The sequence below is a fragment of the Argiope bruennichi genome, chromosome 10, assembly GCF_947563725.1.
Source record: "Argiope bruennichi chromosome 10, qqArgBrue1.1, whole genome shotgun sequence".
NCBI lineage: Eukaryota > Metazoa > Arthropoda > Arachnida > Araneae > Araneidae > Argiope > Argiope bruennichi.
Window position 1 is genome coordinate 18942846 of NC_079160.1, and position 25071 is coordinate 18967916.

Genomic DNA, 25071 nt, shown 5'->3' on the forward strand with positions numbered 1-25071 from the left:
TTTTTTTTTTTTTTTATTCAAACTACTTAATCTATAATATTCTATTTCTCTCTTTGCACATGATTTTAGTTCAAAATAAATATACTCATCAATGATGTAATATCCATTGATATCACTTTTAAAATGATTTTATATTAAATGAAGCCAATTAAATAATTCGAAATAAAATTATGAAAATGCTTGTCTTGATTGATGATTTAACTGCATTTATAAAATACATAAAAGCAATTACCAGAAAAATCACATTGAAATCGTGGAGCTATCTGAGAAATGGAAAATAAATAGTCATCCGGATTTTGAAAAAAAACAGAGGGAGAAAAGAAATTAAAATGATTATATTGCTGAATTTTACAAAATTTCTTTTTTAAATCATTAGTACAGCATAATTTTAGAAAAAGTAATTTATGCTGTCAAATAATATTTTTTGTTTTCCATCTTCAATAAATATAACTGACCCATACAAATCTATTTTTTGATTAAAAGTAAAGATTTTTTTTTTTTAATAACAGAGGAAATATAAATTTAGTAGAAGCTATTAAATTAATGAAAAGCATTGCTATATACACCAATATAATATGAGTTAAATTTTACAACAGAGAATAAAATTGTAAATAATCTAAACCAAATGCTAAAATTTGTTTAGTAACTTAGAAATTTTATCACTTTTTTGAACAGTTGGTGTGCAACTAATGAAAGTAACAAAGATTATGTTTACTGATGTTTCATGAAAATATTTAACAAAAATTGAGATATTTTCCAAAATGTTAATGAGAATAGTAATAATACCCATGAAAGAAATTTTTAAAACTGCAGAAATGAAAGAGTTTTTAAATTGTAAATAAATGTATAAAATCCCTATTTTAAATTAATAATTATATAATAATTAAAGATGTAAAAAATGGACTTTATGTATAAAGATGTTTATTTAACAAACTATACATCATATAAAGCTTTATAATAATCCCACACATTAGGATACACATAGAAAGAATATTTTACAGTCTTGAGTTTCAACATCTTTGAAATACTCATGGAGCCGAGCTTGGTGGTGGAGGTGGGGGCATCGGGGGCATAGGTGGCCGCATTTCTCTGGGAGGAGGAGGGGGCATTGGTCCAGGAGGAGGAGGTGCTGGTGGCATGGCTGTTGATCGTGGAGGAAATGGTGGAGGGCCTGAAAATAATCAAAAATGCAATTAAAAAATTGTCAATGATATTTAATACAATATTTAACAATGTCAATTACTGTATCATAAAAATTCACATGAAAAAAAATCTACACTAATTGATTATTATTGAAAAAAAATTAGTTCAATATGTATAAATACACAAAATATGGCAATAAATAATTTCTCCAAATGTTAAACAAATTCTGCAAATGCAAAAAGATAAAATAATATTAAACATGTACTTTAAAAATCATAGGTTATAATTCCAATCTGCACCACAACAACAATTGTGAAATTTTCAGGAGTTGAATTCATTTAATGAAATCAACTCATGGAATGAATTAATGTAACATTTTTATAAGCAAAAATGTTTCATTACCAATCCCCAAATAACTTTTACACTCTTTTTGGTAATCATTAATCAAAGTTTTATTTTTTCTATTTATTCTAATTTGGTACCAAAATTTTCTTTAGGTAGAAATGGTAGGAAATTTTAAGAAGCACTCATTTTAAATTGTAGCTATTTATTTTTGATTGCTAGTTTGAGCTATTAACCCTTTAATGGCTAATAACACAGGATTAGTCCCAGCTTTTTCAACATTTTATATAAGCACAAAAACTATTTTAATGGATATTGGAATGCTTCTTATATATAAAAAATAATTATTGTACAATTAAAAATTGATTAGAATGACTTAAAATAATGTTATATTCCTGCCTTTCCAGATAATGAAGATCTTTTCCATTAGTACAAAAGAAATCGATTTTTAGAGTAAACTTTTTATGTCAAGGATGAGATTTTTAATGTTCATTGAATGTTTTTCACTGTATTCAATACTCATTAATAGATATTTGTGTCTTGTTTCTTAGTTAGAATCAGATATTTTCAAACTTATGCAATGATAACAAATCACTGTTTCTTTGCTTCTAAAAAGAGTTGAGGAAGAGAATAAAATATTATTGACAAACAATAGGTGATCAGCTTGGATTTAATGTTTTCAAACAGAACAAGATCCCATATAATCAATGAAATATAATTGAAGAATGCCCAATTAGAAAACTGATCAAAGAAAAATCTTTGTTATGAACACAGATACATATATTTTTTTTAGGTATTTATTAAAAAAAATGGATTAATTTTTAGCTCCCAATATAAATCAGAACTAAAAAGGAAAATTATTAGTTGTAGAAAGCTCAGTACTCAAATCCCTTGATATTGGCCCTGAATCCATTGATACTGACCTGCCTTGTTTTAAAATAAGTAAATACATGGGGGAAAAATTTATATGTAAAATATTTTACAGACAAATTTTAACCAAAATTTTTTAGTATTTATAAAATGTGGAGTCCTTCAAGGGATTAAGTTTTAAAATTTGTTCAGAATACAATGTTAATGACAAAAGAAATAGAAAGCTTTAAATTATTTTCTAAACAAGTCACACTTTTTTCTCATAAAATAAGATTTGCATTTTAACAATGCAAACATTTCAAGAGAAAAGAATACAAATGTTTCCTTAAAAAGAGGACACAAATTATATCAATATCATTATGTAGATAAATCAGAAAAAACAACTAACAATCTTACCATATGGTTGTCGAGGAGGAAAAAGTCCTGGAATTGGAGGTCTCATGCCATGAAGAGGAGGAGGAGGTGGAGGAACACCTTGACTGTGAAATGGAGGCATGCCAGGTGGCATTCCTGCAAAGAGAAGGAAAAAAAGTAATTACTTTATAATGCAAAAATTACACAATCATGTTTATTTTAAATATATTCAATTTTTTTTTAAAACTGAATTTAAAAATCCATGTCATTATTTTAAATAACAACAATCATTCAGCTTCTAAATTGCTCCCTGCTCAGCTTATCATAGCATTCCTTGGAGTTATATATATATATATATATATATATATATATATATATATATATATATATATATATATATATATATATATACACACACACTTAATTCAAATTTATATGAATATCTTCTGAAAACGTGATGGGTAAATCACTTTCAAGATTTCCAGGATTCGATCTGTTGTAGAAAAAGCTCTATTTATTCACTTTAGAAACCAATCCTTCAGACTTTCAAAATAGTAGATCATAATAATTAGGTGCCAAGAGGATTAAAGAAATTTCAGGTTTCTCAAACAGAAGCATTACAAGCATTTTCAATTAAAGGAAATTTATGTTTCTATAATAAAAAGTTAATCTCATTCTTCGTTTATAATATTTTTAATATCACGTCAGTAGTAAATGATTTAAGTTTGTTTTCAGATTTCTCAAACAAATTTTTGATAAATAAATCATATACATCAAACTATTACATTGTTTTCCCATCCCTAAAATAAAACTGAAATATCTATAGCTGTGCGGGTTGAGGTTCGAACTCGCAACGTTAGGGTTCGTAGCCGTGTAACATAACCACTAGACAAAAGAGTACTCTCTTCTCCGGAAGTTGTTATCTGGCTTATAATGTTACCACTACAATAGCCATTCTTAGAGAAGAAAAATTATAAGGAAGACTGAAGCTTTTCAAGTAAATCTATCAGCTTTTTAGCTTAATAAAAGCCAAACTTATTCTATAAGTAAAAATCATATGCCTGTTTGTCAATACTAAGAATTATAAATGACGGGAATATAATCCCATACCCATTGGTGGTGGTGGAGGAGGCAGAGGGGGCTGATCACTGGCTTTAGGAGGTGGTGGTGGAGCATCCGAACTTGGAGGAGGCACTGGAATCTGGGAAGTAGCAGTAGATGAAGGTGGTAATGGAGGAGGAGGTGGCATTCCTCCAAATGATGATGCTGGTGGAGGAGGTGGAGGCATATGAGCTGAAAAATAAGAACAATGTCAAAAATCTTTTCAGAAACAATATATTACCAAATATATAATTAGATATCACTCAATTATGTTATATTCTAGAATATATAATATAATTTTGAGAACAGCCTTGTCAAATCAAATTTAAATAAAATACATCGTCCAACATTATATAGAATATGAAAATTTATAAATAATAGCATATACATAAATAATTTTTAAAATCATTGTGTTTATTTTTATAGTTTATCATCAATAACTTCAGTCAATAGAAATTATTCTGAATTCGATGAACATTAGAATCTTTTTAAAGAAGTTAAATTCCATTATTATTTTTTTCTTAAAAAATCACATTACAATTAATATATATACAAATTATTATTTTTCTTTTTCAAATTAATTTTTATCATATTCTAGAGAAAGTTCAAAAATTATTTGTATTGTTATATACATATATATATTCATTAATTATACATTTTCTACTTCAAGGAAAGATATCAATTCTTTTTCCTAAACTGGAAGTAGACAGATAATGGCATGAAAAAGCATTAAAAACCTTGCTATTCTAAATACTCTTAGCAATACTATATACTGAACATCCAATTATCCACCTAAGTGAATCTGCACATTATTATGCACGTCAACAAGTCTTGGACAGCTAAACTGAAATGTATAAGATTCATGCGATACTGATATCCAAATACTAATTGATACTTCTAATTAATTTCTGAATAACAAATAATAAATTGCTTTGATTTCAAGCAATAAAAATATAATCATATTTCAAACATCAAAATTTATCGCACTAAATTAGATTATGTAATATGATGCGAGATTGCTGAAACTACAATATTGTACAGTAATCCTTATCTGCATACATTTTGTATTTAATTAACCTTTAAATAAATTAATAATTAATAAAAAAATAATTTCTAAGTTTTTTTTTACTTAATTTTGATAAGCTTTATTTAAGAAATTTTTGCTTAGCAAAAATTAGCTTATAATTAATTTTAATTAAAATACTAACTTCAAAATAAATAAATGTTTTAAGTTGTTTTCCCAGGAGCTCTTATTTCTAAATATTTTCAAAATACTTTTTACACAATTCAATATGATAGAACTATATTTTTATTTATCATTAACTCTCTTCTTTCTTTAAACATTTATTTTTTAATTTTTCGGGCTAGAGTAAAACTTATCAACGATAGAAAAATATTCAAAATCTCCTTTTCAACATTTCTGACATTCTATTTTATATGGGTTTTTTCCTTTATGCCATGGCACAGAAAAAAAATGAGAGTGCACAATAGATAACAAACAAAATTATGATGCTTCACAAACTCTTCTTTTTTATATTAAAAAAAAAATGCATAATGTTTCCCCCAGAAGATGAAGTGCTAAAAGGCAAATAGTGCTTGATTGTTAATAGAATTAAATATGAGCAAAATGAAATAAAACATTATTTTAATTTATTCTCTAAAAAAAGCTGGGAGTCCTGCATTTCTACAATATTTATAAAACAAGCTGTCCTTAAACATATGAAATATACAATTCCTAGTTAAATTAGATCATAAATACATTTTAACTTACAATTTAAAGACATCTTTAGTAAAAAAATTTTAGAATTAAAAGACATCTTTAATAATAAGAAATCTGATTTTTACAATACCATACAAAACTGATAATTCTTACTTGCTGGTGGTGGAGGTGGTGCCGATGGAGGAGGTGGAGGCATGGGTGGTCTTATCATAGGAGGTGGAGGTGGTAATGAACTTGGAGGCAAAGGAGGTGGAGGTGGCAATGATGTAGCTGATGACGTAGTTACTTGATTTGACATAGATACATTCATTGGAGGTGGTGGTGGCAGAGGAGGTGGAGGGACAGAATGTGTTGGAACTGGCATGGGACCACCAGCTGTTGGAGGTGCATCTGCAAAGAGCTGATGAGGACGATCGGCATGAGACAAAGGATTCTGAGCAGCCAATAATCGCTCTGAAAGTAAATATATACTATAAAAATGTAGTACATTTAAAATTTGGCATAATTTTAATAATTACAAAAATATCTTATCTTAAAATAATACATTAAATATGAACCACATAAACATTCTTTAAAATCATCCTACATTATGTATTGATATTAAAGATAATTCTGTATTGTATATAAAAGTAAAAACAGCAAGTGTTTACAAAATAATTTACAATTTGATGAAATAATGATTAATATTAATGAAAACTATAAAATATATTTATAATATAGGAACATTATATTAAATATTTAAAACAATGTTGGTAGAAAAGACTGATTTACATTTCTGTTAAAAATTACTAAGATCATATATATATCAATTACTGTTTGGTGTTCATTTTTATCACTTAAAAAAAATTTATATATTTGGTTACAGTGTTATCACTAAATTCAGAATTTTGATAAAATTAGAATTAAGTCTCAATTTAAAAAGTTTTAAGCCAAAGCCTATGTTAGAAAAAATCTTTAATAATAATGCCTAATATTCTATCAAATTAATTTCATGAAATATTAAAAAAGAACATTAAAAAAATTTATAAATTTAATAATTTTAGATATAAACACAGGCAGCACATAAAAAAAACATAAGAGAGTATTATTTTAGTAGATTAATACAATGGTTTTAAAGCCTTTAACAATATAATTTTAACATAAAAAATAAGTAATAATATTGAAATACCATAATAATTTGACATAAATATCACACAAAATTGAAATGGATGTTTCCGAATTACCTACTAAAAATCAATTCCCAAAAGCAAATTTTTAAAAATAAGTAATACAAACATTAGTATTTTACAAAATCCTCATTTGAATTTGATAAATGCTTATTATGCAACATTTTTTGATATTTTTAAAACAAAACTGGGAAATTCAATATACTTCACTGAATTTGTGACAAGTTATTTAGTTAAAAGGAATCTAAAATATAGAAGACTTAACAGAATAGCAATATTCAACACCTCACCCAATATCTTATGATAAGGGGCAAAGATAATTCTCAAAGTAAGTTCCTTAACAAAAAGTGTCAGCTAACAAAAATATATGAAACATACTATTTTAATTTATTACTTATTATGCTACTGATATCCCCACTATTTAATTGATAGAATATAACTTCATTATTGTCACATTATACCCAATAAATTTTATTCATTAATTATAAAGGGGGGGGGGGAAATGACTTATATTTTGCAATAATGAACAATTCTGAAGAAAAAATTTTAAAAGATTCAGTGTACTAAAAAGTATATTATATATATATATATATTCAGTATAACAAATATTATGGACATTTGAAATGAATTTTTTCACAAATTCATCATTATCTGGTAACAATAGTATAAAGAATAATATTTTTCTAAATAATAATTAACCATTCATAATTTAGTTTTGAATATATTAAATCAAAATATTGGCATCAAAATCATACAAATACACAGAATTTTAAAAGAATTTTAAAATTCTAACACAACAGAAACTGAGTGAAAAACCATTTGCAAAAATTCTGTTTTTACAAATATAGAGCAAGTCTAATTAAAAAAAAAAAATAATCTTACCAGCAGCTGAACCATGCCTTTCTCCTTTAGATTCCTTCTTGAAAGCATATGATATAGTGATAGGTCTGTTACATAAGTACTGTCCATTCATTGCTTCAATTGCAGCATCAGATGCTTCAAAGCTTGCAAAATTGATAAATGCATAACCTTTAGAATTACCAGTTTCAGGGTCTCTCATGATCTGAAATGTTGAAAACAAATATGCATTTAATACCAGCTTTAAAAAAGTATTATTTTACCAAATAAATATCTTATAAAATATTTTCAAAAACTCAAGAAAGGCTTCCGGAAAATTCAAACATAGCACTAAAGTAATGTGGGAGCTGCAAACAGTTCTCATATTCTATATGGCTACGTGTTGCCTTATTGATAATATGATGCTTTTGCGCCTTAAGTGGCAGACAAGAGCTTGATGGTAAGACATACCACTCACGTTCATGTAACTTTTTATGTTAGTTCTGTAATGATTTGTCTCTGTAGTCTTAATAAATATATTTTGCATATTAATGTTGGTCATTGCCCTAGTTATGAACGTTAGACGTTGCAGACAATAAAATTTTCACAAGAGTAGATTTTGGCTGTAGACGATATACTGGACTAATGAATAGATGTTAGAGCATGTTTTTAATGGATGACTCAATGGTAAATGTATTTTCACGATTCAATTACTTTGTGTTCTTGCACAACTATGATGATGTACGCTGGATGCTTTAAATTAGGAATATCATCCTGTTCAATATTTCTGAATTACAGGGAAATAATAAAATTAAATTAAAAGGATTAAGTAATTTATATTCACAGTTTACAGAGAAGATATTTTCCATCTTACACTTGCTTATTGATAAAATAAGTTTTTATAGAAAAACAATAGTTAATTTTAAACTATAGTAACATTTCAAGATTGTGAGAATTTTTATTTTAACAATATCACAAAAATTAAAAATTTCAAATTATTCATGTAAATTTAGTTGAATATCATTCAGATTCTATTCATGTTTCAACATAATAACAATTCATGTTTCAAATAAATTCAAACATTGAATTTATTTTTCTAAAATAATCCAGCTACAGATCATCCAAGAAATAGCAGCAAGCAATTTGCAGAAATATCCATTATAATTATTCTACAGTTATTATGCCAAAAAAAATATTGACATAAGACATTTTCCAGAGAAACTCAATTACTTGCATGATATTAAAGTGGGTTTAACACTTTATTTTCACATTTAAGAATTCTAAGTAATTATTATAAATCACTGTATTCAGTTGATCCTTATATTTCTTACTACATTGGAGAGAGTAAGTAATAATTTTTATTTAGCAAGAGACACTTTGTTGACCTAAACAATGGATGATTAAACAAAGGAAGCATGGAATAAAAGTTGCTCAAATTTAATAGATAAAAATATTTCCTCAGTATAAGAAATTCCAAAGTTTCTTAAAAAATTTTTCTTTAAAATGAACACACAGAATATAACCATTTTCTAAGAGAATTTATAGGTTTATAAATTTTGGGAAGGGAGGAGCAGCTTTCATTGTGGAAAAGGAAAACAGGAATAAAATCATACCTTAGGTGTCTGTAAAATCACACCAAAAGCACTGAAAGTGTCATACAGCAGTTTCTCATCCACTTCAGGATCTAAGTTGCCAATAAATATATTAGCACCAACATCCAAATTCTTTTGATGAGCAGAAGCCTATAAAAAACATTACAAAACTTCAGAAAAAAATTTAAAAAATAAGAAATGCTTATTTAAAATAATAAAATAAGAAATAGGTCAGTGGTTAAGAAAAAAAGTTAAAGGTTCCAGAGCTTGAAAAGCAGTAATATGACAACAACAAATTATAACTTATTTGATAAAAAAAATATATAATTAGTTTTAGTTTTTTTTAAAAAACAAATGAATTTTTTTAACTTTATATAATACTAAAATCAATATTTATTCATCAAATTCATTAATACTGAAATCTACAAATCTTCTATCTTTGCTGCTATAATGCCACATTAAGGACAGTGATTTAAAGTTTTAATCAGTTTTTACAAGCAAAAACAAATTTTTTGTTTTTACCAAAAATAAATAATAATGAAACAATCTAATTACATATTAAATTTCTTTTCATGAAGCCTGCAACTTCAGAAAGAATGGTCTCTATATTATTTATAAAGAGAATTGTCTAAAATCAATTATTTTGTCATTGACATAAAAAATTATTAAAAAAAATGATGGAAATTCATTTCAAGTCTTTCCAAAAGATATACTTTCATAGTATATTAATATTTTATAAATATCAATACAGGATAAAGAAAATAATCATCTAAAAAAAAAACCACAATTCCCATCTTCAGGTAAAAGTTTAATATATTTAAAAAATCTAATCCAGCTAAATTTTATAAACATTTTACAAATACAGCAAAATTTCTATAAAGTGAAGATGAAATAAAAATGCAATTTTAAATATGTTACTCATTTTTTTGTACCAACTAGATATACAAGGTCTGAATATAAGTTACCTTAACAATAATAAATATAGTCAAAAAGGCATTCCCAAATGATTCACATTATGATTTGCACGTACACAAGCATATATATGTATAAAATAAATTGATATTAAAAGAAAATTATAATATTAAGATATATTCAAAATAGATTTAAACTTCTGACAACGCAAAATAAATTTTCCTAGTTTATTTCACTTACCTTATTTACTCTAATAGGTTTCCCATATAATTTTATCATATTCATAATTTTGATAGCATAATCTGCATCATCTTCTCCTAAAAATTCTACAAATCCATATCCTTGGTGTTGCCCAGTTACACGGTCCTTTGGCATATGAACATTAACTAAAAGAAGAATTAAATCATTTACTTTTAACATCACATTAAAATAATACTGTTAAAATAAAATACAAATAGTAAGCATTTTATATAAAATTTAACATTTTTCTTAAAATATTTTTTTATGAAATTAAATAAATTCTGGTCATTATTTTTCTAAAATATTTGCACACACAAACCTTTTCATGGTAAAATTATTTTGGAATAGATAAAACAAACTGAAGTTCATCTTTCTGTCATCTAAGCATTATCAAACTAATTTCTTTTGTTGACTTGTGAGACTATGGAACATATTATATACAATACATATTGATTTCTAAAAAAATGTCATACATATTAACGTATTAATAATGTTGCAATAATTGTAAATGTTAACTTATGTTCAATTTTTAGATCAGATTTTATTGCAATAAAGGCAGGCATTAACAGGTTGCATAACCTCAATATTGGTTACCAAATCATAAGTAACACGTCTTACAGATAGATATATTACATTTAATATATTATCAGTAAATAAATGATGAAATATTTCCAAAGAATTTTAATTAATTAAAAGAAATATTCTCAAACATTATTCAGTATTATTTAACAGACAATTATTATTGACTAAATATGTAAGAGAAATAATTTTTTTAAATAAATTCCCACAACACAATTTTATTGATCAAACAAATTACTTCATAGACAATTACAATACTTTTTTTTTTTTCTTTAAATAGCAAGAACCTTAGCTTTTTTTTAAGTCATCGTTACTCAATTTAATACAATAATAAACTCCGATACACATTTTTGTAATGAGGAGCAACTCCAGTGTTTTGTTCCAGTGCTAGAAGTTAATTCTAATTTGGACCAGTATATGAAGATGCCATTTTAAGTGTATTATATTTGCTGAATAGGAACCCTAAAAATTAAATTCAAATTTGATGAATTAATTTTGTTGTTGAATAAGCACTGAATCTGAATAGACGCATGACTATTAAACTGTGTACAGGATTCTCTATGTTAACAATATTATATCCTCCAATGGCTATGGAATTACATAATGACTATGGACATCAGAGAGAAACAATGGAATTACAGATATATAGAGAAAACCATGGAAAATGACATATAATTTAATTAAGGAAAGATACAACAAACACCAAAAATGCTTCCCCCAAAATCTCACTCATAGGTTACGAAAAAAATGGAATTTTGCTTGAAAAGCATCACTACTCAGCCACGTATTTACCAAAATTATGCTATTTATATACAGAGATATATAATATTTATGCTTTTTAAATTTAACTGACAATTTAAAATTATTAATTGCTCTTAAAATAGTTCACGCATAAACTAACCATTTACTGTTGAAATCATCAGAAATCGTCCAACAATCAATATTTAAAATTGTAAATAATTACTGATATACTTGTTATTACAATTAACTGCCATAATATTATTTGCAATAAATATTAAAATCAGAATAACAAAAATAATATGTTGCTTACCCACTGGACCTGCTTGAACAAATAGTTCCCAAAGGATTGTTTCACTGACTTTTTCATCCAGACCACCAACATAAATTGTTGCATCTAAATTATAAAAAGATTAATTTAATTGTAAATTAAATTTTTAAACAAATTTTTTAATTATGAAAAAATTTATACAAAACAAATTTATTTCCATTAAATAATAAATTTCTTAATTCTTTATACTAGTTATAAAATCCATGACTGCTGACTCTTTTTTTTTTTTTTTTTGCTGCTTTATATATATATATATGAAGTTAATTTTATTTTCTGTTAAAGCCAAGCAGAATTTAGCATAATAAATGAAATTTCCTATTTTAGCCTTCTAAAATTTATTTTTTATTATTATGAAAAGCTTAGAGACATACTGAAAAGAAAATTTCAATGTTATTTTCTAGTTTATTTTTTGATACAAAAATTTGACAAAACAAACCTCATCTAAATTTAAATCATTCTGCTTTTGAATTATTCACTGCTTGGGAAATTGCAAACCAACAGACAATCAATCCCTAAAGGAACATACCCAACTTTATCCATCTAGCTACCTTTATTTTTGTAGTTATTGTGTTAACATATGTTCAAATAGCCAAACTTTCTTTGACTGAATTTTGTTCAAGATTTGATAAAAGCCTACAAATTTGGTCTTAAGACCATGCATCAAATTTTATCTATCTAGCTCAAAATGATTTAGTTATTGGGTTCATAGATATCTATAATTCCAAAAGTGTATTTTTCAGACTCAGAGATCTACATGGAAAGAGTGAAAATCTTGTGAGTCAATATTTTATAATCCTTTCTTTTCATATACGAGGAAGTAAAAAGGTATGAAAATGTATAATTTTTTTTAAATACTGTACAGAAGAATAATTTTTTTAATTGCTACAAAAAGCACTTGATTATCGAAACAATTTATTTACGTTTTCTATGCTGAAGGAAAATAAACAACCAAATAAAAAAAGAATCAAATTTTCTTAAAATACCATCGCATACAAGATCAAATAACTTTTAAACCCTCAGTGGTGTGGCAAAAATCATTAACATTATTTGATAAAAATTGTTTTGAAATATCATACCAGCACTTTTAGAGAAAAAAAAGAAAATTCAGATTTTTGGAAAATACATAGAAGTTTTATTTGAAAAGTTTCAGATTTGAAAAGGTGTACAATTATTTATCATGTGTTTCATTTCTTTGAACTTTCATGCATGCACCTTTTACTAAACAAAATCAAGGAATATTATTTCCAAGGTAAATGAAAAACAAAAAATGAGCTAACATTAATTTCATAAGATTTTAATAATTATGGAAGGCATATAACTGCATATGCCGGTGTCCATAAAATCAGCAATCTTTTAAATAGAAGAGAAAAAGTGTAATAAAATGTAGAAAAATTTAAAGTAGTTGATCATCCAACCTATATGTTATGAGATGTTTTAATGTTATAAAAAATTAATGTTTAAATGTTATAAAAAATACCTTGATTTCTTTCGGCAATGGGTCCAGCAGCCATTTTTACATAACAATAACAAACCGGCCTAACTGAAATTGAGCATTAAATCTCGCAATGGACTTGACCAATCACGATACTTTAAGGCTAAAGCGCAACTATTCGTTGACGAATCAAAAACTCCTCCAATTAGATGCTTTCTATCTATTATTATCGCTTAGTTTTGTTAGTTTTGAAGCCCATTGTCATCAAAATTGCTCCAAATTCGAATCTCATTGACCAGTTAGTAATTTTATTCTTTTCTATAATTTTATAAGTAGTCATAAAATAAAATTTCGGCGTTTTTATTAGCCATAACCTATTATAGAATCATTTTGTATAAAAAGACTCAAAAACATACAAATTTGTTTTTAGTCATTAAGATAGGTCAATTGTATCGACATCCATCGACATACATAATGCATACAATTAATGACAATAATTGAATTTCTCAAACAAATAAGTTGTAAAGTGTCAGAAATTCAAAGGTGTAGAAAGGGAAAATTTCGCTCGGTGCAAAGCATTTCTTCAATAAATTTTGCCACATGGTAATGATGATCATGCCAAGTCTTTCAGATCATGGCATTTCGCATTAATGCGAAAGTTTGTAAAGGAGCTGCAAACTCAAATGTTGCCTTCCTCATCATCTGGCCATATTTCAGAATCGTGCTGTCATCTTTAAAATAAGCCTTGCGGAATTTAAAAATGGGATATTTATCTAACTAAACTTCTTTGTTATATTTTGTTTTTAAAACATGAAGTAAATGATTAAGTATTTTGTATTTCTGCTCTCCAGAGAATCACGTTCGAGATATCTTTACCCTCTTCCTTCATTAAATCAGGGCTGACAGCTAAAAAGATCGATTTTAAAAGATTCGAAATAATTTTTAAATTCTAGTAAAAGGACTTACAGATATTCAATATTAGGTTCTAACGGCAATCCTACAAACCTGACTTGAAATGTGTAAAATAGCATTCGAAGTAATACATAAGTTTTTAATTACATTAACGACCCATTTTAAAGTAACACTAAGGCGGTTTTGAGACGGACCTCATAATTTTGAACCGTGATAGTAATGTATAAATCATCGTACAGAAATTAAAATGCTGCATGCAGTAAAGTGAGCAATAAAATTCTATTGTTCTAGTCATGTGATTCAGAAGTGGGCACGTGGACACAGTAACGAATGAAAGAGTATAAGATCTCTGATGAGGACAAACATGCTTTTAGTATATACTACAAAACACGTGCCAGATGTTGGATGAAATATGACGCGTGCAAGAACGAAATTTTATATAAAAGCAAGATGCGTCTTAATTCCCCTCATAATTCTCAGATTTCCGCATAAGAGGACGGAAGTATCGTCTACGGCCTTCCCCTTAACGATTCTCGGTTAGGTGTAGTATGTATTGTCTTTCAATTTTATCTGGGGAAAAAATATTGGCGAGTTCAACAAGGGTTTTATTTTTACCATCAATAGAGGAAATTAATTGGTCATGCGTGTAACATATATATATATATATATATATATATATATATATATATATATATATATATATATATATAAATTCTTTTATCTTTGATAATAGCTCTATTCCCCGGATTATAACAGTGTCACTTGAAAGCTATACTCGACTTGCAATTCTTATATTATTGATAAACATGTAAATAACTTTAAAAATTGTTTATTGAAAAGCAAGAGTCATTATTAGAAACTTCAAATCTTTGAAAATATTGAGAGCCTTTTGGTAAATTTCAAGTTGTGGTACAATAGCATTTTTTGTCATATATCCGGTTTAAAATTGTTTGTCAATACGTCATCTATTTTCTGTCAAAGAATGTGAAATGAATCTTGTATTTCGAAGAAAACTTCTTTTGCAAAAGGCTTCTTGAAACTTGAGTATTAGAAATAACTCCTTTTTCTGCTTAAACGCTCTTGAATCTTAAAGTTTTATAATGAAGTTTAAAACACAAATATTGTAAACTTTTTTAGACAAACCAAATCAATGTTTTCGTTTACCTTCACTATTACTACAAAATAATATACAAAGTATCAACGATGTTATTCGATGTTCTGAATGCCGGCCAATGTCTGGAATATAGCTTAACAATGTTATTCGGCATTGTGTGCCAATAGGGTTAAAATTCATATTATAAAAGGAAATATTTAGATACGATTTCATGACCAATTCTATCATCAAAATTGTAATCATGAATCCGATTTTTAATCAAGTATATCAAAATATCGATTCTGAAGTTGCAACAAATTGGATGGATTAACTGTAGCTTGTGATCTTTAAGCCAAAAATTTTAATTTTGTATCGAATATTTCATCAAATTCAATCGATGAAAAAAATATTTTTAAATTGTACATTCAATTTTTTCGCCACATTATAAATCTTAATTCGAAATTTGGCATATTGAAGCAGGATTTGAAAAAGTTAAAAAAGAAAAATAACGTCTATTATTTTATTGTGAATTTTTTAGCAGTCTGTTAAAACAATAAATACCTGTACTCAAATGACAAACATCTCAATTTAAAATTAAATTGTTCTCTTATATAAAATGCGTTGCAGGCAAGTTTTATAAACATTTAAATTTGCTTCTATGCCTGTAATTAATCTAAATTTGCAGTTGGTTCCTGTAGGCAAGAATAGTGAAAGAAAATACGATGGTTGTTTTCTCCACCCCGGTGTTTACTCCAGTTGGACCATCAGTGTTTCATAATAATAGATATTTGCCTCTGTGCTCTGTAGTAACGACGCCAGCGCTGTTGGCTGTGCCGATTGTCAAGCGGACATGGTAAGACAAATTTTGCTTTGCTCAGAAATGGCATTTAACGCTACAAAGAATTTCATAACAAAATACTAAAACAATTGAATTCTTGCTTTATTCATCAAATCTTATTTTTGCTTTCAGATATATTAAAAATATTTCTTAGAAATACAATTTTAATGCTTTCATAGCTTTAAAAAATGCTAAACAATTGTATTTTATTATATAAAGAGAATTTTGGATAAATTCGAAAGTCTATTGAGCAATAGGATTTTGAACTATTAAAAAACCAACTTCAAGAGCTTGATGTGTTTCTTTAACTTTTTTTCTTGTCAAAAGAGTTGCTGTAGTTGTACTAATAATTTAACGAAATTTTCATGGCAAATCTTCATTTTCTGCATATATTAAATGTTAATAGTCATGGAAATCTGGATATTTGTATGTTTATTTCGAATTTCGAGCCTTTCATTTAAACAGAATAGCTGTAACTTTCATACATTTTAAACTGTAGCATATTTATCAATGTCACCCATTTAAGGAATATATGCATTGACATCTCATTAAACTCCAGTCTTGTATTAAAATCAAAGCACTGGGGTTTAATTATCCATTGTATCCTTAAAGTACCATCTTTTTAAATTATTGATATTGAATGCATTTATTAAATTTCACCTTGATCTTTGATATGACTAAAATATGAGAATTTAATTGCATCTAGTTGCTATAAATTACTTTAGGTGCAAGTTATAAAATATAATTATAAATACTACGAAATCAAAACAAAGTGAAAATTCTATTTCTTAGATCATATCCGTAGAAATATTTTGATGGATGAGTTGGATTTTCTTCATATTAAAAGCATTTTACTTTTTAAATTTAATTAAAAAAATAATGAACAAAATGTATAGAAATGAAATTTATATCATTAAAGGTAGTTTTTTGAATTAATGAGAATAGTGTTTATAGTATAGTAAGAATAGTGAATAGTGAGAATAGTTTGTAAGATATGATCAGCAATTTCCATAACCAAATCATTAAGTTTACTCATCTGTTGACGGGTTAGTCTACTTTTGTGTACGATTAACTTCCTTTAATTTCTTTTACATCTTTTTTTAGACTTAATGATGCGTTAGACACGCGAGCTCCCCACAGAGCATTTCTAATATTCTTCTGCTGGTCTATTACTTAGCAAATTATTGAATCAAGTGCAGTTGTAAAAGCATTCAATAAAGCAACCTGATATGTTCGAATACAAAGTATTGTTTGTCAGACTGTTGCCATTTGGCAATAAGTAATAAGTGCCATTTCCATGTCACGTACATTAGCGTTTATATAAAACTTTTTTTTTATTTGAATGCGATATTCATCTAAACTTTTGATTTTTCAGCAATGTCTCTCTTGTGTGGCAGTTGATCTTCATGAAACTGTTCTCCAGTTTTGCACCCCATTCTTGGAGACTTGTTGCTGTACCTTCAAAGCCTTCTGGACGCTGGCATACGTTTGTGGATTCGGCAAAAGTTCGTTTTGCTTGCGAGGTAAATAATTGGATATTGTATTTAATTGACTCTATTTAACTATCTTGTATTTTTAATTTTGTACCTTTCAGCTTAGTCCAGTGCTTTGATACTTGATATTTTTAAGCTAATTAAATAGGATGTATACGTTAAAAAAAATTTCAAAACTCGATGAAAATGTATTTGAAACGACATAATAAGCAATATCCACTTAATTCTGAAGCTTTCCTCGTTCTTGTTCATTGGAATACATTTTAAATTTGAAAACATTTTAATCTACATGTGAACACCTTTAAGATGAATTTAATGTATAAGTTAAACATACTATTTCTTCTGGGTGCCTTTGTCAATTTATCGTTAACTTTTTAAAACCTGAACTTGATCGCGATTTTCTTGTTTTTCTGAACATAAATTATCTTGCTAAAAAAATTCCAATATTTGAAGATAGTACCGATGAGCGAATTTCGCTGAAGCGGCAATCGTAGTTAATTCACAAAATGAAAGGTAAACGCACAAATCAATACGAAAATATCCATGAATTGAGGGAAATTATTTTCTGGAAGGATGCTTCAAATTTCTCAAGTGAAATTGGTATTTGGAGATCTGAATCGGATTGACAGACAACAGTATCTCTAGGTCTATATCAAAAATGTATGGTTGACTCGTTGTGACCTTGTGTTACAAATTAAACTAAGTCATTTTGATGGCCTGTGAAAGATGGTTATATTTGCATTCCTTCTAGAAAAGAATATTTAATAGGGTTTTAGGATCGCTTTTTTCGCTAGCTGGGATTTCCGGAAAATTCCGGAGAAACTGTGCTTTTGTTTTAGTGTGAAAGAGTCGAAAGTTGGTCTTCTGTGTCATTGACGAATGATTCTTGTGCCTTTTGACTGGATGGTTTTACCTGCACCGTTTTATCTAATGGCTTCGACTAGGCCTAAGACTAGTATACTATTGCCTCTCCTACTGTAAGTAACAATTCACTTGCATATGAAAAAATTCTTTTATTAAGCAAGAAACTTGTTAACTTTTAGCAAAAACCGGCCAGTTGGAATTTTAGTTTAAGATGCTATTTTTGTTGGTGATTGAAATTTTCAATAACTTTGGGGGATTCATAGATAAGCGAATCTGATCGGTCTTGCAATACAATATAATTGAAAAATTGATCTAAATCAATGCTTATTCGGTAATATCTACACTTTTTGTTAGAATAACTAAGCAATCAAATGCATTTCACAGGAAAATAATAAAAGCTGTTTGTCGAAAAGCAACATTAAGTTTTTCTAGAATGTTTCAATTCTTTTCAGGCTTGTGGTCATGGCTGGACATCCATGAAAGGCAGGGTTACATTTTGGTGTGCTTTCTCGAATAACACTGGAGTTGTTGCGTATCGTCTGTATGGACAACAGTGCGATAACTGCCAGGGTGAAAGCTATGAATCCGCTATGTGGTATCCTGAAGAAATAGAAAAGGTACCTTGAATATTTATTTTTGAAGTTTAGGAAAAATAAGCAACTTATATACTTAAAGGAGAAGTATATTTGCAGGATACTAATTACAATTTTTATTCATCCTCATTTTTAAATTCATTTTTAACTTAAAGCAATAAATTTAAATTTATAGATTAGAATTCTATAATTAATCAAGCAATTAATCATAATTTTAAATTAATTTTTGACTGGATACTTATTTTACATAAAACTGCATTTACCTTTGGTAGAACTTTTGAATTCCTATTGTTTCAATCTTTCAAAATTTTCCTATGTAATTTTAAAACTGTGTATTCAGTCCATTCTAAAATCGGGTACCAATAAAAAAAAATCTTTGAATGCGAATTTTATTAATGAAATGAAAAACAGAATGTTTATAAATGTGGGGAACCTGATGATTCGTTTTAGACATTCTGGATTTAAAAAGATTTTATGGGTGTTATATTTCAATCTGAACTCGATATTCAAGAACGGAAGTTTCCAAATGCCACTTGGTATTTGATCTTCACACCAAAATTGCCGATTTCTATTGTTCATGAAAATCGTCGCCGAATGGAAGTAGTGACAATTTAGCCTTTTTCTGTAAGAGTATATTCTATGTGAACGCAATAAATGAAATTTAATTAGATGAATTTTCATATAATCCTTATGTGAAAATAGATATCTGATATTCAATCATTGATATACAATTCAATTGCAAAGGTAAATGAAATTTGGCATTTATCTTTATACCGTAGACGTAAATGTCAATTAAGTGACCACTCAGTCGTAGGGAAAGGTCCAAAATGAATACTTGACTATTTTTATTATGAAACTTAACACGAGTCCAAAGGCAAACACTCCTGCATTTTAGTTTCAAAAGAATTTAAGGAAGAAATGGCGCGTTTTAAAAACCTTCAGTTATCTGATTTTCTACACTGTTTTCTGGAATAAAAATTCACAATTTTTTCGAATTTGATTTTTAAAACCAAACCGTTATTGAACTGTTTGATACTATATGAATATAGAAACTAATTCAATTGTAGATAAATGCTGGTGCTAAGTATAATTGTATTGAAATATTTAAGGTCGAATCCAAAAGAATTTTTTTAACGAAGATTCAGAAACTTGCATTAACAAGTTATGGTGGATAGATCGCTTATTTTTGAAAGCTAACTTGTTTGCATTTAAAATTGCAATTTGCCTCGTTGTCTATTTTCTGATTTTGCGATTTCGTTAATGGCCAAATGTGTTTCGAAATATTTAGGTTTTAACGTAAATTCGAATAAAATTTTGTATATAGCTTTATTTTTCATGGTCATCGCATGCTACTTTCAAATTTTATTCGGGGTCTACGATCGTTCGTAATATTGCAGAAAATTCTGCAAAATCAGTGAGCCCGCTATTGTGGGTGCATGGCGAAATCCTACACTCTCAATAACATAGATGTCTATTCAGCAAATTCAAGACGTAGGAAGCAAATACAAATCTAGATATATGCATGAACAGCACTGGCAATAAATAGAACTCCAGTAGCTAATCAGTAGTAAGCAACTATAACAGCACAAGGCATTCACAGAACTCAGAAGAAAGATTCCTCAAATATTTGCTATTCTGCACTGCCTACTCGTTTAAGATGCAAGAGACTGACGAGTCACTACAAACGCAATGCTAAACGCAACATTGATTGGATGCTCAGCATACGACTCAATGCTCCTCAATACTCGGCTACAAGATCCGCCACAATTGTTCCTCTCAACCGATTCATTCCAACGAGATCTGTTGGCTTTCTATAGCTTCTGAAAAAAACACGGCACAGAAAAATCTAGAAGCAACTGTATAGTTCGCGTCCTAACGGTCTTGTGACTCCTTTTGGTTTTGGAATATTCCATTTTGTCGAAGTCGCCAAATAATCGCTAAGGCTGGAGGTCATACACTCGGCATTCGTTCAGTATCCGTCCGAGTTGTCCATAAAACTGTAACAATAAAAATGTGTTGGAAAACGTCAAATTCGTAACATTGTTTAAGCTCGCTTGCAGCGCCAGCTCCCTGGGGTGGTGAACGGGGAAACTTCGCAGTTTAGACTGGGTTTTCGTGCGAGCTGGACCAGAGATAGATGCTCTTCTACGAAGCAAAAGGCGAAGTCCTCCCATCTAGGATTATTGTTCACATTTACCTCCTATTAAGTGAGGGTGTGATTGAATAATGCATTCTTGTATAGCAGCCTCGATTAATACAAACTAAACCATTAATCATAATTCGATATGTTTGAGTTCTGCAATAAACTGTTTGAAAATTGATACTGTTCACTTCATATATTGAGCTAAAGATAATTATCCACTTTTTTTTTATCTGTATATAACGAGAAAAGATGTTGCAAACACCACAGTATTTGGAGGTTGTCCAAGATTTGAAAATAATTGATTTCGTTTCATGAAATCGTTCTTGAATTTTTTTTATTACAGTACTTATTGTCGACTAATTCAAGTCAGAATTCTACTGTTTCAAATGATTAATACTAATCCACATATTTAAATAAGAATTCTTGAAAACGGTAGTCTAACATTTTATAGCAATTAAGAATATCATTCATTTGACTCGTGGTTCAAGTTGAATATAACTTCATTCATTTAACAATTTAATGTTTTTCTACTGTTATTGTAGTAACTTTTTTCTTGCAGGTGCTCTGGAACATCTGCAATCGTGTGGCTCACGTGTTTTACGGTTGTGCCCGACCACCAATACAACTCAACAGGAGACCTGGAAAACCGAAGAATCCTCATAATTCAGAAAAATGCCAAGCTTGTAAAGATGGAGTCTGTGCTGAGCGAAGATAAAGGATTTGCGCTTTGTTACTCAGTGCACATCTTAACTTGAAAAACGCCGGCGTGGCCATTTTAAATAGTTTTTTAAAAACTGCAGATCACTCCTCAAACAGCCTCATCTACTTAACGTAGTTAAGTAAATTCCAAGATTTTTCTATAAAGGTTTTCCTTTTGTTTAAACTTCTGAAATACTAAGTTATTTAGTAATTCTTAGCAGAATGATTGTACATATAAATTTGATACAAGAACTGTTCAATTTTTAAGCTTCATCTTCTAATCAGCACTTAAATTTTGCGGAAGATCTTGCAATATCTCATTATCATAGTTATGCCGGCGAATATACGCATATCGTGTAATTGTTCAATAAAAATCTTTCTCTAATCTACTTTTGTTTGAATCATTATTTGTACTTGAGTTGCAAGAATACACACTCCAGTTTTAGATGGTCTTTTAATAATCTTGATTAAATCAAATTGCAAATTTCAGACAGCTTGAAGTCGTGAGGTAGGGATGACGAATATTTTAAGAGCGGTTATTACGTAACCAATATCAAAAAGTCACAAATACAGTGATCAATACTTTTCAAAGAGGCGTGATTCAAATCATTGATACGATCTTACTGGTGATATTTCGATGACAGGTTTTGGATCACGATAGAAAGTAACAATCGATACGATATCACTGAAATTTGCCGGAGCGGTGATACGATCGATACGATCTGTCCAATGGAAGCTCTCGAAAGAAATCTGATTGGATTGAAAAGTGAACAGGCCGGTTATTGGAATTATCGTATCGTATCATTGAATTGCATATCACTGAAATTTATCGGAGCTGTGATTTCGCCGGAAAGTGCGAGGCTTCACTGGAAAGTGCGAAGTCACCGCTCCACTTTACGGGAGTGACCGATATTATACTCTGTTTCACCCTAACTTGGCAGTAGTGTATATTCTAGGCATGCCGAATCACAGTCACTGTCAGGGGAACTGGGTTACTTTAAAGTACAAAGTTACTAGAAATGTAGATCGCTGGCGAAACTTTATCTCGCAAATTTTTCGCCAAATAGTAAATATTCATTTACTTTATTATATTATCACTTTATCGCAGAATTAATTGCTTCCTTATTTTCATTATTTTTTCAATATTATTGATACATTATTTTAATAAAAACATTAATGTTATTTCATTTCGTTTCATCGTTTCTCAAAAGAAAACTCTAAATCTTTCAATATTCGGTAAAGCGTAGTTCGGCTAATGTTTTTCGAAAAGATATCTGTATCATCGTTCACATCTTTTAAAACTTTATCTAATGTTGGGATCTCATTTCTACGAAAATATGCATGGATTTTTCGTCAAATACAGGATAATGTAAAATCATCCTATTTTACAAGACCTGAATGTTTACCTACTGAGCCTGATCATTTCTTTCCAGGGGTACTTAAAGAACTGGATGCCTTTATTTCTTTTTTCAAAAGGAAAACTGTTCATTGCGAAACACCTGTAAGGTGCGAAACTTTATCGACGATTTGATTGATAGAATCTTGAGGGTTTTCTCGGAGTCGAGAATAAACGTTTAATATGTTTCTGCATGCTGCACTTTTGTTGGTTTCACTTGTCTTGAAGGTGTGCTCAGCGTAGTCGGTGATAACACTTTCTCTTTTTCAGACATTTTAGAAGTGAATAAAAATAACGAATCGAATAAATATTCAACAATCAAAACTAATAACTACTAATGTGATTAATAGTATCAAAAATATCAGCTGGTAAAAAAGCGAGAATAAAAAAGTACGAAAGATTATAATGGTTGCGACCTGAATGAAGCTGAGTTGGCGGAGGCGTAAAAGAAAAACGCGCCAAATATTTGACCTTGAAGACCGGTTCTAGCCAAAGTGGAATTCATTATGTCAATCTTTTAGCTTTATTCGTTCGCTTTATTTACAAACTACTTAACAGATAAGCACTTTTAACTTGAGAATAATTTTAAATACATACTGATTAAAAAAGGATTTCTGTAATTTATGATATTATTTGATAAATTTCTGCGCATTTTAACTATTTTAAAGTCGGAATTGATGGGGAACTCTTTCTCAACGCGGAGCGTCACATTTTCTACCTTTTACAATACTGCCAAGTTAGGGTGAAACAGAGTATAGTATTTGATGCACTATTCCATACAGATCATTTCTAATTGCTCGTGCCATGATTGACTTTGATTACATGTATTCTGTTTACTGCCGGCGCCATCTATTGGTAGAATATAGAACTAAAGTAAACATTTTAAAGAAATGACATATTTTTAACTTACCTTTTCCAGAAAATAGTTCACTCTAATAAATTAAATAGTTTTGAGAAAAATAAAATTTAAGTAAGCTGAAACAGATAAATTAATTCAATCACACTTTACTTAAAATAGTAAATTAAGTATTAATTGCAATTAATAAATTTTATATTTAATATTAAGTAATTTTTAATTAATAATGATTGAAATAACAGATATTTGGAACGCATATTTAAAAATAACAATAGCAACATTTGTTTTTCAAAAAATCGTGGGTTATGCATCTCTATCGTGAGGTAATATGAATCAACTTCAATTTTGCTTTTTTTTAATAAAATGATAGAATCGGTAACTAAAGGCTATCGCACATTGTACAATGTGTACTACATACATATCACTTAGTAGCACATATATTGTACAATATTTTGATATAAAACAATAGCATTATGGTATAATATTGTTTAAAATTGAATATTATATAATATTGTGCTACATGCTGTGCTATGAGACGAGCTCTTATTAATGAAATTCATCAAAAATTCAAAACTTGGTGCCTTTAGTGATTTTATACAGCCTATTAAAATAACCTTTTGAAGTTTGAATTAAAACTTGATTAACAGATTTTAATGTGCATTTCTTGAATGAAGCGAAACATACAATGCTTTGAAAAATTCACTGAATATACTGAAGTTCAATAATGGATAATCAAAATAATTCTAAGTCGATAAGATTTAATTACTCCTGTGGCCCAATTTATCTTGAATTGATTCAGATACCTTAATATTTCAAACTCGAATACC

At 28.4% G+C, this 25071-nt stretch overlaps 2 protein-coding genes across 5 annotated transcripts; one reads left to right on the forward strand and one right to left on the reverse strand.

Annotated features, from left to right (window-relative positions):
- Positions 1 to 904: 904 nt before the first annotated feature.
- Positions 905 to 13506, reverse strand: LOC129988540 (splicing factor 3B subunit 4-like). The gene is made up of 9 exons (XM_056096789.1): positions 13403 to 13506; positions 11908 to 11991; positions 10278 to 10423; positions 9147 to 9275; positions 7579 to 7759; positions 5684 to 5983; positions 3820 to 4002; positions 2752 to 2865; positions 905 to 1171 (listed from the first exon to the last, which is right to left on the reverse strand). Exons 1-9 carry the CDS (start codon positions 13434 to 13436, stop codon positions 1029 to 1031), a joined length of 1314 nt encoding a protein of 437 aa, XP_055952764.1. The 5' UTR covers positions 13437 to 13506; the 3' UTR covers positions 905 to 1028.
- Positions 13507 to 14631: 1125 nt separating this feature from the next.
- Positions 14632 to 22381, forward strand: LOC129988784 (receptor-transporting protein 3-like). 4 transcript variants are annotated; one of them, XM_056097056.1, is made up of 5 exons: positions 14632 to 14805; positions 16061 to 16215; positions 17576 to 17723; positions 19010 to 19174; positions 21853 to 22381. In XM_056097056.1, exons 2-5 carry the CDS (start codon positions 16085 to 16087, stop codon positions 22006 to 22008), a joined length of 600 nt encoding a protein of 199 aa, XP_055953031.1. In that variant the 5' UTR covers positions 14632 to 14805; positions 16061 to 16084; the 3' UTR covers positions 22009 to 22381. The 4 variants fall into 4 exon arrangements, with proteins under 4 accessions (XP_055953031.1, XP_055953028.1, XP_055953029.1 ...); XM_056097053.1 differs by having other exon boundaries at positions 14633 to 14815; positions 16048 to 16215; XM_056097054.1 differs by having other exon boundaries at positions 14633 to 14815.
- The last annotated feature ends 2690 nt before the right edge of the window (positions 22382 to 25071 follow it).